Source organism: Lepidochelys olivacea, assembly GCF_965140295.1.
Source record: "Lepidochelys olivacea isolate rLepOli2 genome assembly, chromosome: 12".
Classification (NCBI taxonomy): Eukaryota; Metazoa; Chordata; order Testudines; family Cheloniidae; genus Lepidochelys; species Lepidochelys olivacea.
The window spans coordinates 29,839,820-29,853,447 of record NC_140422.1 but is presented as its reverse complement, the minus strand read 5'-3'; the positions used below and the strand labels follow the sequence as shown (position 1 = coordinate 29,853,447).

The 13,628-nt window shown below is 43.2% G+C and overlaps 1 protein-coding gene across 2 annotated transcripts in view; it reads left to right on the top strand.

Moving 5' to 3' along the window:
• ADAMTS18 (ADAM metallopeptidase with thrombospondin type 1 motif 18) overlaps positions 1 to 12,857 on the top strand; it is a 96,234-nt gene extending 83,377 nt beyond the window's left edge. For both annotated transcript variants that reach the window (XM_084644444.1, XM_084644443.1), the window contains 4 exons: positions 2,135 to 2,326; positions 2,937 to 3,149; positions 5,099 to 5,246; positions 11,871 to 12,857. In XM_084644444.1, the coding sequence (XP_084500570.1) occupies positions 2,135 to 2,326; positions 2,937 to 3,149; positions 5,099 to 5,246; positions 11,871 to 11,986 (669 nt within the window). In that variant the 3' untranslated portion in view covers positions 11,987 to 12,857. The remainder of the gene's footprint in view (positions 1 to 2,134; positions 2,327 to 2,936; positions 3,150 to 5,098; positions 5,247 to 11,870) is intronic.
• The last annotated feature ends 771 nt before the right edge of the window (positions 12,858 to 13,628 follow it).

The window sequence follows — 13,628 nt, the reverse complement described above, 5'->3', positions numbered from 1 at the left end:
TAAATGAACTGCTGTGAGAACTGACACTGTGGGCCTATGTCAAAAGAAGCAAAGTCCATTTTAAGTTCTTCGGTCTTCATTTAATGAGCTACAAGATTGATACAAATCTGTTGTAAAAACGAACGTTTTTTAATTGTAGTACTCTTTGTGAGAGTTTAGAGAGGACTGGATCTAGGTGGTCACAGTCACAGAGGACATAATGCCTTTTGAGGAGAACAGAACTTCTCATTATCCTATCAGATTGCACAAGAAGAACAAAGCTGCTCAATGGGCTGCAGTCTTAGAATGGTCAAAAAGAATTACTATTTGTTTTTCAGTGTATAAGCAAATCTCTGGAATTCACTGTTGCAGAAGGTTGTGAAATCAGATATTATGGCTAATTTTTTAAAGGATATGGACAATGTTTTCAACACCGACAAAGTTTGCAGTTACAAAAACAAAAATAAAGGAAATAAAATTCCCCAGTTGGCAAGATACATGATAGAGGTTTCTATTGAAGCTAAACAGTTATCAACAAAGATAAAAAATGGAAGAGTGTTTAACTGTGGGACCAAAGATACCTTTCCCTTCTCAGTTATTCATCTTTTACTTTTGACTTTGGTGTTGTCATTTCACTAGTCATGCAGTCATTAAGGTGTTTCAGGACCAGAATTTCTAATGTTAAAAACAAATTTAAAAATAGCTTTTCTTCGGGGCAAGAGGGAGGGGTGGGCAGGGCTTGAGAACCTTTCAGATTTTCTTTTACATCATACAGAAGCAAAAAGAGAAACCCAATCTTTCCCCCTTTGCTATACATCTGTGAATTTGCTGTTTCAGTTTGGGATTTCCAAAGGGACTTAAGAAAATTAGGCTAAACTCCTATCAAAATATAATGGCAGTTGGGCACATAACTTCTTTAGGTCTCTCTGAAAAGCTCAGTCTCCATCTATCATGTTGCAGACTCTAAATACATAAATAAAAGTGTACCCCTCACAATGTCAAATCTCTTCAGAGACAGATAGGGAGAATTCAGCTCAGTTTAGGGGAAGACAACAAATCCAAGCTTTTCAGCGAGCACAGGTTACTGTGCACTGAATTTGGATAGAATGTTTTTAAAATGTCCATAGTCTAATATGCACTTTGGTAGCACAGTACACAGGCTTTTACATGCGTATGATTAACCCAATGAACTCTGGTAAAAAAGTAACAAATGGAAAGCAAGTACAGGATGGTAGGAAATGTGCAGAGTTATCTCAGGGCTTTCATAATTCTGCAATTTCTGCTCTAGAATATATTCAGTTGGTGCATTTTGTTTCAGCCACAAAAAGCATATTTTAGATTTTAAATCAACATAATAACAAACAAAAAATAAGAATAACTCAATATTTATAATGTTTTCTAACCACAGCCAAAATATCCCGACTTCTAGTCATGGCTTTGCCAAATAACTTGCTTTGTGGCTTTGGCTAAGGCAAGCATATGGCATTCTCTGTCCCAGGTTTTCTTTTGAACTGAGATCCATTCTCTGAAGGAGCAAGCGGGGGCTATCAGTGAGTTTGTTACGTCTCCCTGATTTGCAAGCTTCACCTGCTCTAGCCCTGGCCCTAGCAGAAATTGGAGCAGCCTTGGAGCCGCTGTAACTTACAGCAGCTGGCTGTGGCCTTCAAGGGACCAAACACTAATTGAGATTTGGAAGAGTACAGCTGCCATCTACCTCCTCCCATCCTCTATGCCAGGGTGGGTTTGGGTAACATAGGAACCCGCTAGTGTAGCTTTACACTAGCTGAGAGCGCCCTGCACTAGGGAGATTCTCAGCTGGGCAGTTAGGGCCAGATTTCAGCCCCTTTGTGTTGCCAAGGGCTGAGAGAATCTCTCTTTCTGCTTCAGTTCCCCACAGATAGAACAGAGAATGCTTATCTTCCGTAGTGGAGGGCTGTGAGGGTTAGTTAAGGCTACACAATAAAATGTTTAACTCCAGGTTTGAAAAATAAAAAGTACCACAGAAGTATGTTTATTACATTACATTTTCCATAACAGAATTACAGGTTTAAGTTAACAGCAGTGGCTACAGATAAGATTCATTACGGCTTCTGTGTTCTGCTCAATCTCAGTTTTAAGTGTCCCAAACTCAAATGAATATTTCTTTCTGCCAAAGTGTTCCAAGACCTGTGGGAGAGGCATGAAGAAACGGGAAGTCCATTGCAAAAGCACCAGCCCTTCCAAGCTGAAGATCGTACCAGAAAGTATGTGCAGCACAGATCACAAGCCAGAATCCCAACAGACCTGTGTACTGGGACGATGTCCCAAAAACGATCGGCTCCAGTGGGTGGTTTCTTCTTGGAGTGAGGTACAGTACCACAATCTGAATGACGGTCTTGCTCTCTGCAGAGCTCATAAAAGAGTGCTGAAACACAAGCATGCATGGAGCATATGAGAGGGGGAAAAGTGCTATGGATTCAGTAAGGGTCATGATCTGATGAAAATACAAACTCTGGATCAGTCATTTATCAGGGTTTTGCCTGTAACTAATATAGTCCAAATTTTAAAAAATAACTAGTAATTTGTGGCACCTTACTTTTTAGGTGCCCTACTTAAAATACCTGGAGAGGCCTGATTTTCAGAACGTGTTAGGGCACCTTCCCTCCCTTTAAGATGTTTCAATTTGGGCGTCTAAAAGATTGAGGTACTCAAAGTCAATTTTGAAAATTTACATCTTCTTGTCTCAAAACACTTGGCTGTATCCTGCTGTCAGTTTTTATGCCAGATCCCCCCTGGCTTCACAGTGGTTTCCAAGATGGCAGAATTCATACTAGTATGGAAATATCTTCCCATGATCTTTATGTTTTTATTTTCCATGAGGCATTCATATTTCGACAAAAGTTTATCCAGTCTTTAGTGGAACCGATATTAATTTATGGCAATGTATTATTTTAAAAGCATGTGCTTCGTTTTTTTAGTGCTCAGCCTCCTGTGGCTCAGGTATTAAAAAGCGGGAAATGAAGTGCAGCGAGAAAAGCATCCATGGAAAATGGATCACTTTCCCTCAGCGAAGATGTCGGAACATAAAGAAACCAAACATAGAACTAGAAGAAGCATGTAACAAAGGGGCTTGTCCACTGCAGAGGTTATACCGCATGGTGTCTGGATGGTATTCCTCACCCTGGCAGCAGGTATGACAAAAAAAAGTCAGCCTGGAGGATTTGAAGTAGGTTACTCCTTTCTCTCCCGACTCAGAGCTCTCCATTCCTAATGGCACTTTGTCTTTTGGCGTTTATGGAGTCAGTAGGGAGTGTACAGTCCCCTCCGGGTGGTAGATCTAACCCTGTTCTCCCACAATTGGTCACTGTGGAATGGAGAACCTCACATTCACCACGTGGGTCACCTTGATGACCAGAACAATAACCCTCCCAGTTCAGTCCTCTTTGAACACAACCACACATTGTAGTCAGCTGTCAGAGTTCGAAATATCAGGCCAAATTGTGTTCTCCATTACATCCAGGCAGCCCCACTGGCCTAACATGTGGTAATAGGACATGATGTAACCAGTGAGTGGGAATGGCTGGTACGTAGGGCAGTCAGTCCAAAAAGTCGACTGGGGCATGGTGAAGTCAGTGCGCAGGCAGCATTGGTGTTTGGTGAAACACCTTCTGAATCATGGGTAATGCCCAGGGAAACTGCACAAGCAGACCATGCATAGTTGTGCAGCCATTCCAAAGAGAGGGCTAGAATAGAGTATAATCAGCCATAATGGGACTGTTGTATTTTAATGTTGATAGCCCACAGGAGTCTTCTGCATATAGTCATAAGAACATAAGAATAGCCATGTTGGGTCAGACTAATGGTCCATCTAGCCCAGCATCCTTTCTTCCGACAGTGGCCGGCCGTCAGATGCTTCAGAGGGAATGAAAAGAACAGGGCAATTATCAAGTGATCCATCCTGTTGTCCAGTCTCAGCTTCTGGCAATATTCCATAGATCTTGGACCATGCAGATAGTTTGGTATAATGTAGCTGGCTCCATATTCCTGCATTTTGGTGTAGCTAGTTCCTTTATGCTAAAATTGAAGAATCTCAGCTCTTACTTGTGGTGTCCCTAGCCGCTGTTTGCCAGAAGCTGGGAATGGGCAGCAGGGGATGGATCACTTGATGATTACCGGTGCTGTTCATTCCCTGTAAAGCATCTGGCGTTGGTCACTGTTGGAAGACAGGATACTGAGCTAGATGGTCCTTTGGTCTGACCCAGTGTGACCGTTCTTATGTTCTTATATGTGTTGCAGTTGCACTACATTCTATGCCATTTCCAAACTCCATCTTTCCATTCTTCTTGGAAATGCACTGTAGATGAACCATTACATATCTGTATTTACAATGTATTAGAGCATCTGCACAGATTGTCTAAAATTCCTTAAATACTATGATTAATTACTGGATCAGCCTGTATTTGTTTCTACATTCTTGCAAACAAGCTTCTGTATTTCTGGAACTGATCTACTTTATGAGTCACATATCTATGAGACATGTATTCGTTTAACATTGTAGACTTGCAACAATGTATGCCTGACAATTTTAATCAGATTATACCAATCACATCGGTCTTAAGGACATACTTGTCATGAAGCACATGCAAGTAAAAACTCACTCACTTCATAATACTTCAGAGATCTTCTTGAAAATACTTGTTTTTTTTCCAGATATTTCCACAAGTATGGCTTCACTGGGAATTTTACCTGCATTGGGACAGCACAACTGGGCCCAGAGAATCAAGTTTCAAAACAGATCAGCACACAAAATTGGGGCTAGATTTTCTAAAAATCTCATCTCCCATTTAGGTACCTAAATAAGTAACCAGATTTTCAGAGGTGTTCAGTGCAAGTTGGATACGGGGCTCTTTTGAAAATCTGGCACTTGCTTTAGTGGCTCAATGGGAGCTGAGCTCACTTGAAAATCTGGCTCTGACTGTGGGTGCTGAGCACCGGGACAACTGGCTCTGTGCTCTTTTGAAAATTTGGCCCTTAGGCTCTTTACAATTTGTAGGCCTCATCCAAAGCCCTGGACACTTCAAGGGCCTTGGAAGACCATCTGTGTTCTAGAATGTGGCTTCTCATCTTTCCTTTTCTGCAGTGTACAGTAACGTGTGGTGGGGGAGTGCAAATCCGTAGCGTGCAGTGCCTCCGGCAGGGGCAACCGGCAGCTGGGTGTCTGCCACATCAGAAACCAGCTGTGTCGAGAGCCTGCAATACTAACTTCTGCCCAGCTCCAGAGAAAAAAGGTAAAACATCAAACTCTGCGTTGTGAATTAAATTCAATGGTGGGTTTAGTTCCTTGGAATTGTATAGCCTGACAAACATCACCTTTGCTAGGTATGTTCTCAGAATAGGTGTGCGGGGGTTGTATCTTCCTGTGTAAATTCAGTATCACCTTTGCGCTCTGCAATATATTAAATTTGGAAGTGCATCACCTCTCTTCACAAGCAGACATAAGGGGCTAGCTGCTAGGTCTGATATGTTCAAGAGGGGACAGATGTTTTTAAATGCAGGAACATGTTGAATCATAAAGGATATGTCTTTTTTTTTTTCTTTCTTTTTTTTTTTTGCAGTTCGGGTTTGAGTTGTTTCTCCAGCTCCGGTTAAGTAAAGATTGGGCTGCACTGTGCATTACCTTAACCTCCACCCTCTTACAGTGCCTTCTATTGATGGGAACATCCCATAGAGACATTGGCATAAAGTTAAAATAGTGACTTTTTTTATAGAGCAAGGGCAAACTGTTCTTGCTGCTGCAGAGCGGAGGCCCCTCATAGCTTCAGTTTTCTTTCATTTGTCTCTCTTTGGCTTCCAAGTCATGATGAATAATAACAGAAGTAAGTCTTAATATGTACCACCCTGCAATTTTTCCTGTAGCTGTCACTTATGGCCCAGTTATGCCCTGTAGGCCCAGCTTACAGTGAACAGGCAGTGTGGAGTCACACCTCTCCAGTAGGGTTGCCAATTTTCTAATCCCACCAAACCGAACACTTTAGCCTTGCCCCGTCCCCGAGGCCACACACCCCTGCTCCGCTCCTTCCCTGAGGCCTTGCCCCCCTTGCTCACTACATTCCCCTGCCCTCGGTGGCTCACTCTCCCCCACCCTCACTCACTTTCACTGGGTTGGCACAGGGGGTGGGGGTTGGGGTGTGGGAGGGGGTGAGGGCTCTAACTGGGGATGTAGGCTCCAGGGTGGGGCTAGAAATGAGGGGTTCAGGGTGCGGGAGGGGGCTGCAGGTTGTCTGGGGTGAGGCAGAGGGGTTAAGAGTGTGGGAAGGGCCTCTGGGCTGGGACGGGGTTTGGGGGCAGGAGGGGGTGAGGCCTCTGTCTAGGGATGCAGGCTCTGGGTGGGGACAGGGATGAGGGGTTTGGGGTGCAGGAGGCAGCCACAGGATGGGGGGTAGAGCAGAGGTATTCAGAGTGTGGGAGGGAGCTCGGGGCTGGGGCAGGGAATTGGGGTGCAGGGAAGGTGAGGGATCCTCTGGGGGTGCAGGCCCTAGGATGGGGTCAGGGATGTGGGGTTTGAGGTGCAGGGGGGGCTCCAGGTTTGGGGGTGGCTCACAGCTGTGGCAGGGGGTTGGAGCTCAGAGTTGGGGCACAGGCTTATCTCCAGCAGCTCCCAGTCAGTGGTGCAGTGTGGGGGCTAAGGTAGGCTTCGTGTCTGTCCTGGAACCGCGCTATGCCCCGGAAGCAGCCAGCAGGTCCGGCTCCTAGGCAGGGAGAGCCATGAGGCTCTGCATGCTGCTCTTGCTCGCAGGCACCACCCCCTAGGTCCCACTGGCCTGGAACCGGTGAATGGAAGTGCGAAGCTGGTGCTCGGGATGGGGGCAGCATGCAGAGCCTTATGGTCCCCCTCCTAGGAGCTGGACCTGCTGGCCGCTTCCGGGGCACAGCACGGAGCCAGGACAGGTAGGGACTAGCCTGTCTTAGCCCTGCAGCACCGCTGATCAGACTTAATGGCCCCATTAACGGTGCTGACTAGAGCCTCCAGGGTCCCTTTTCGATGGGTGTTCCGGTCAAAAATCAGACACATGGTCACCCTACTCTCCAGTCAGAATGTCCTGTCCCAGGGAGACTGCCACCTTGAGCTCTCAGGCATTCACATGCTGCATGCCTTCTATAAGGCACAACTAGCTCTCCCCTACGCTATTGGCTAGCTCTCCCCTACACTGTTGGCTAGCTCTGCTGGCAGGTACATGGTGTGTGGGGACCTAGACATGGAACTATTCTCTGGTCTCTCCATGCTATCTTTGGGGTGTTTTGAAGCTCTAGCGGAGTGGGGCGGAAGCAGTCTCTGTGCTCCTCTGGGTGCAGGGGCTGAAATTCTCCCTGGCCCATACATGTGGCATGCAAAGAGAGGGAGGTTTCTTACATCTTCCTCCCTCCTCTCCTTCCCCACCCCCATTGTGCATTATTGTAAGGACCAGGCAAAATTTCAAGTCTTTAACTGGATAAAATTCTCACTGCAGTCAGCATATGGCCTGTATCTTGCTATTCATCCCCGCATCCCAAAGTACTTTACAAACATTAATTCTCAAAAGACCCCTGGTGAGGGATTTTAGCGTTAGTATACCCATTTTACACATAGGAGCTGAAAATAGAGGTGGTGCCCTGGTTGAAAAAACAAAAGCCAGTGCCAGGTCATAGTTGACTTTCTTCAGGTCCTAGAGCAAGGTCATAGCAGCACTTGGACAAGAACACAGGCATCCGTACTCCCTGTCTCCTGCTCTAACCATCAGACAGTATTCTCTCTCATCCATATTGATTCCTGAAGCGTCACTGTGTGTGGAAAACCTATAAAATGCATTGATACATCAGCCACCAGGCCTTTGGGAAACATAATATTGCATGAGCCCAAGAGGCAAGACAGGTACAGAAATAATATCAATACTGCTTTATCTGCGCAAAGTCCATCCTCAGGATTCATCAATCAGCTGCAACCAGCCTGGGTAGGAGGAATGGATGAATCAGGTCTAAACGGGATAAGTAAATAACTGAACAAGTTTGAAAAGTGACTAAACAGTTCTAAAGCCTCAGGAGTTAGTTCCAAATCTTCTGGGAAGTTCTGCTGTGCTTCAGAATTTGTTTTGTGAATTTATTAAATCACTTTCTCTCATGTATAGCAAACCCATCAGCCCCCAACATGTCTTCCCCCAACCATATTTCATGTCTGGGCTGGTATCTGTTATTCATTTTTGGTCTTGGCCAGTTTCTCTCCCTCCCCACAGCTGTAGAAGCTTTGTTTTGTAACTGGTTCTTCAGACTCTGGAGATCAATTCTCTCTCCACTGCTCTTTAACTCTACATCCAAATCAGCGCATAGAGAAGGGGCCAGCTGTGCTGCAATCACATGGAAGCAAATCACTCTCAATTAACAGCCGCACAGCTCCAGCTCTGAGAGCCATTAGGGAGAAATCGTGGAGAAGAAATGAATGTTTCAGGGATAGTTGTCATGCTCTCCTAGACAATGTGGGTCTCCTCTCTAGCAATTTTTTCTCATTTTCATCACTCCACCAGAGACAGCAACAGGTACTGTAACGTATAGCCAGTAAATCCAAGCTACTTGGAGCATCTTAAAAGGAAAACTGCATTTTTTTAAGACATTGACATTTATGAAAATGAGGGACCATACTAACTGGAATCAATGGGAGTTGTTCCATTGACTTCAGTGGTCTCTGGGTTAGGTCCTAAAAGTAATTCTTTTCAAGTGCCTAAATCCCATCCTCAGAAGGGACTTATGTGCTATGGGTTTTGTTATGTTCCATTGACTGTGAACGCTCCCAAGTGCCTAGGTCACTTTTGAAAATGAGACTCAATCACTTTTTAAAATTTGCCCTAAGTGACTAAGGAGCCTGACTGGGTTAGAAAATGTGTTGTGAGAACTTTCCCCTCATAATTCTGCATATACCTCTCAGTCATCACTTGCAATGCCCTTCCCCCTGAAGTCACAAGTCCTGTCTTGAGCATTCACTGTCAGACTTGGTTAATTGTGTGGTGGTTTTGTCTTGGTATGGTGGATAATGGGCCAAACGGTGCAAAGCTGGGACCATCTCCTTCCTACTGGACATTCAAATTGGAATTTAAAACCGGACTCTAGGGCGGAAATGCTACAGCATGGGATGTGCCACCTACTTCCCAGAGTGCAGTTTGTCCAGCGCCAGTCTGTTATTATGTGATGTTGCTTGCAATGTGTTATTGTGGGGGAAAGCATGTTATTAGACAATGATGTCTCATTGTCATGCACCTCATGCACATCATCTTTTGAGGGGGTTTCAAAACAAAACACTTAATCCTTCTTTAAAAAGAAGCCAATACAGTGAAGTGGCAGCGAATAAAAAAAGAGGGGTGTGTTGCTGCATAACTCTGGTGTTACAGATATGAGGGAGTCTGTATGGCCTGAGAGTAAGAGCATTTTTTCTGTGCCACCCCTTTAGTAGCTGAACTGAGAACACAGCCACCGGTAGCTAGATTTTTTTTAATAAGAATCCTTGTAAATTCCCTTTAGTGACCATGTGTACAGTAGTTGTGAAGGCAGAATGGAATGTTTTCCCATGCTCATTTAAGAGTTCAGTTTAGCTATAAATTTTTCTAAACCTCACTTTATGCTTCTTATGCTTTTTCAATTTGTTTATAAATCATCCATATGAATCATCACTATGCACTTTAAAAGAAGCATAAAGCAGCCACTGCAAACATGTAGAATGGGATGGCCATGAAATATTTTTTAACCAACTGAGCTGTGTGTGTGTGAATCATATACAGAACTACATGAAGCCAAAAATTCATCTGCATTTTAGTGTCTGATTTTTTTTTTTAAATTAAAGGTGGGATTTTCAAACACACAAAGTTGGCCTAACTCTGCTCCCGTTAAAGTCAATGAGAATGTCACCACTTGAAGTGGGAGCAGAGCAAGGCCGATGTTAAGCATTTTTGAAAAATTCCACCCTAAATTACTGTGTCATATAATCTGATAAAAACCTTGATTATTACATTGGGGCCCCGTTCAGATTTTAATGAATGAAACATTCATATAAATGGCAGAATTTAGATGTCTCCCCATTTGAGGGTGCAAACTTGGGTCTCAAAAGTAGGGACCTTACAATAGATTTTGCTTTGTGGGTGCGAATTTTAACCCTTCTGTGCACTTAGGCTTAGATCATTGAAAATGAACCCTCCTCCCCACACCCGTAAAATGTGGGTACATGCATGTACACAAGCAATTTTGTGCACACACATACAGAGCTTGTGGTCTGAACATATAGATTTATTTCTGTAGAGTGTGTATACAAACACACACACACACACTCTCAGAGCCTGAGCTATTTTCTCTGCAGATCAAAGAAAGGGTAGAGTAATATTCATTACTAGATTGTCTAGTCTAGGCTAGATTGTCGGGCTCAACGGGTAGTGATCAATGGCTCCATGTCTAGTTGGCAGCTGGTGTCAAGTGGAGTGCCCCAGGGGTCGGTCCTGGGGCTGGCTTTGTTCAATATTTTCATAAATGATCTGGAGGATGGTATGGATTGCACTCTCAGCAAATTTGCAGATGATACTAAACTGGGAGGAGTGGTAGATACGCTGGAGGGCAGGGATAGGATACAGAGGGCCCTAGACAAATTGGAGGATTGGGCCAAAAGAAATCTGATGAGGTTCAATAAGGATAAGTGCAGGGTCCTGCACTTAGGACGGAATAACCCAATGCACAGCTACAGACTAGGGACCGAATGGCTAGGCAGCAGTTCTGCGGAAAAGGACCTAGGGGTGACAGTGGACGAGAAGCTGGATATGAGTCAGCAGTGTGCCCTTGTTGCCAAGAAGGCCAATGGCATTTTGGGATGTATAAGTAGGGGCATAGCGAGCAGATCGAGGGACGTGATCGTTCCCCTCTATTCGACATTGGTGAGGCCTCATCTGGAGTACTGTGTCCAGTTTTGGGCCCCACACTACAAGAAGGATGTGGATAAATTGGAGAGAGTCCAGCGAAGGGCAACAAAAATGATTAGGGGTCTGGAACACATGACTTATGAGGAGAGGCTGAGGGAACTGGGATTGTTTAGTCTGCAGAAGAGAAGAATGAGGGGGGATTTGATAGCTGCTTTCAACTACCTGAGAGGTGGTTCCAGAGAGGATGGTTCTAGACTATTCTCAGTGGTAGAAGAGGACAGGACAAGGAGTAATGGTCTCAAGTTGCAGTGGGGGAGGTTTAGGTTGGATATTAGGAAAAACTTTTTCACTAGGAGGGTGGTGAAACACTGGAATGCGTTACCTAGGGAGGTGTTAGAATCTCCTTCCTTAGAAGTTTTTAAGGTCAGGCTTGACAAAGCCCTGGCTGGGATGATTTAATTGGGGATTGGTCCTGCTTTGAGCAGGGGGTTGGACTAGATGACCTCCTGAGGTCCCTTCCAACCCTGATATTCTATGAGTCTATGAATCTATGATTCATTAGCATAGGGCTCAGTGGTGGACCCATTTGTGTAAATAGTTGGTTTTATTGCAGTGGTTATAATCTGTAAAATAATATAGTGATAAGGGATGAAATCTTGGCTTCAGTAAAGCCAATAGTTGAAACTCTCATTGACTTCAGTGGGCCAAGGATTTCACCCTAGGTTATTTTTAAAATGTTGTGTTATAAACTGTTTCATTTACCTCTCCTAATGCCACAGTGTATGACATCAGAAGTAGAGCTAATAAATTAAAAAGAAAGTGATATTGGAAAAAAAAGAGTGTACAAGGCTTCCTCCTTCTTTAACTGGAGTCATCCCTCATGTTTACATCATTGGCAACTGTGTAGAAATCAATAAGCAGAAGTCCTGCCTCATTTGCAGAATTGCTGAAATACACGCTAAACATAGTGATTGGATTTCCCTCTTTCAGATGATCCCTCTTGTCTGGATTTCTTCCCTTGGTGTCATCTGGTCCCCCAGCATGGTGTCTGCAACCACAAATTTTATGGCAAGCAGTGCTGTAAATCATGCACAAGGAAGAACTGATTGCAATATTTTATTGCAAGCCTGCAATGTCAGGATTCTCCCTTCTGGTTTACATTGAAATTCAATTGACTTTAAGGCAGGACCTGGTGCCACATAAGCCACTGATGGAAGAGAGACGTATGGTGGAGTACCTTTCTAGGGGACTATCTGAGGTACAGTAATTATTAGATAAATGGTGATCCAGGACTGGGTTTTTTTGCTGACCTCCCTAAAGTACAGAGTACTACGGATCACTTGAACACTCCCAAGCAAGGGCACTTCTTCCCGTCACTCTTTAAATCTGTCATTGTGCACTGTCATACGTGATAAGGAAGAAAATAAGGTAAGCAATGCTCATCTGGATAATTTATCAGAATGTGAGCAAAAGAGATTGAGAATTCCATGCTGGAGGTTACAGTGTGGCAGTGTACTATATCTCAGTCTATCACCATTGCTTCTTTTCAATATTTGTTATGATAATGTCCATTCACAGTAAGGAGGAGGTTTACTACCATTCTCATGAGAGAGAGGATGATATGGCTGTTGCTGGGAGCATGCAGTGTCACACATCACAGGTGTTGTGACCACACTAAGTAAATAGTGCACTACGAAGATAAATGGTGCTTCTGTATTAGACTTGCTGCTGGAAAAGCAAGTTTGGCATCATGCTAATGTTTTTATTGTTTTGAAAAATTACACTTTCTGCTTAATGTAGAAACTCAGAGGTGGTTAACTAGCAACTTGAAATGTACTCCTAGAAATATTCAGCCAGTAGAATATGTGGGACTTTTAGTATTGCTGTGTAATACAGGTAAAATAGAATTTCACATTTTGACTAACTCAAGGAACTCAAAGATTTATTGAGCTCAATGGTTATATCGTTTTCAACATTCTAAGCACGTTAGGTAAATCATTTTAAGGTTTAAACTTGTTTTTTTTAAATAATAAAACTTCAAAATATGTTTTTCAGAAGATAAATTGTTTAAATGCCAATCTGCTGAAGAGTAACTTATTTTTATCTCAACTTTCTCTGCAAATTTTGGTTCATCAGTCAGCAAAAGAGAAATAGCAGGAATAGGATAGTCTGTTAATTCACATACACTTCTCAGAATGGTTAACTATTGATACATGAAATATAATCAGCTGGAAAGATAAGATAATCAGAAAAATCAAATTCAATTATATTTTTAGACATTTTCATAATCCTCAAAATACACTTTTTTAGATCAGGCTCCTTAAACATTTTATAGCACTTGCAATGATATTTGTAGTCATTCAGTATCCAGCAGTCAATAGATATCATATATCAAAAGGTACCATTTAAAATGTTTCTGCATTGGAAAAAACACACAATCTGTTTGCCAAAACCATTGTAACTGAAACAGGGCTGTGTCCTACTGTAATTTTCTGGGGAGTGGCTATAAGGGACATATTTATCTAATTCCACCCAATCCCACAACTTCTTTTGATGAATGTAGCTCAATTTTCCTGCTTTTTAAAGTATCATTTCAAACTAGGATTAGCCATCTCAGCACTAATGCCAGACAGTGGTCAGTTAAAATTAGCAGTTCCTTTTGCAACAATTTAAATGAAAAACATGTATTCTCTGATACTTTAAGAAATGTTGATTGGAAACATATCTCAATCAACTAGGCTCTGTCTT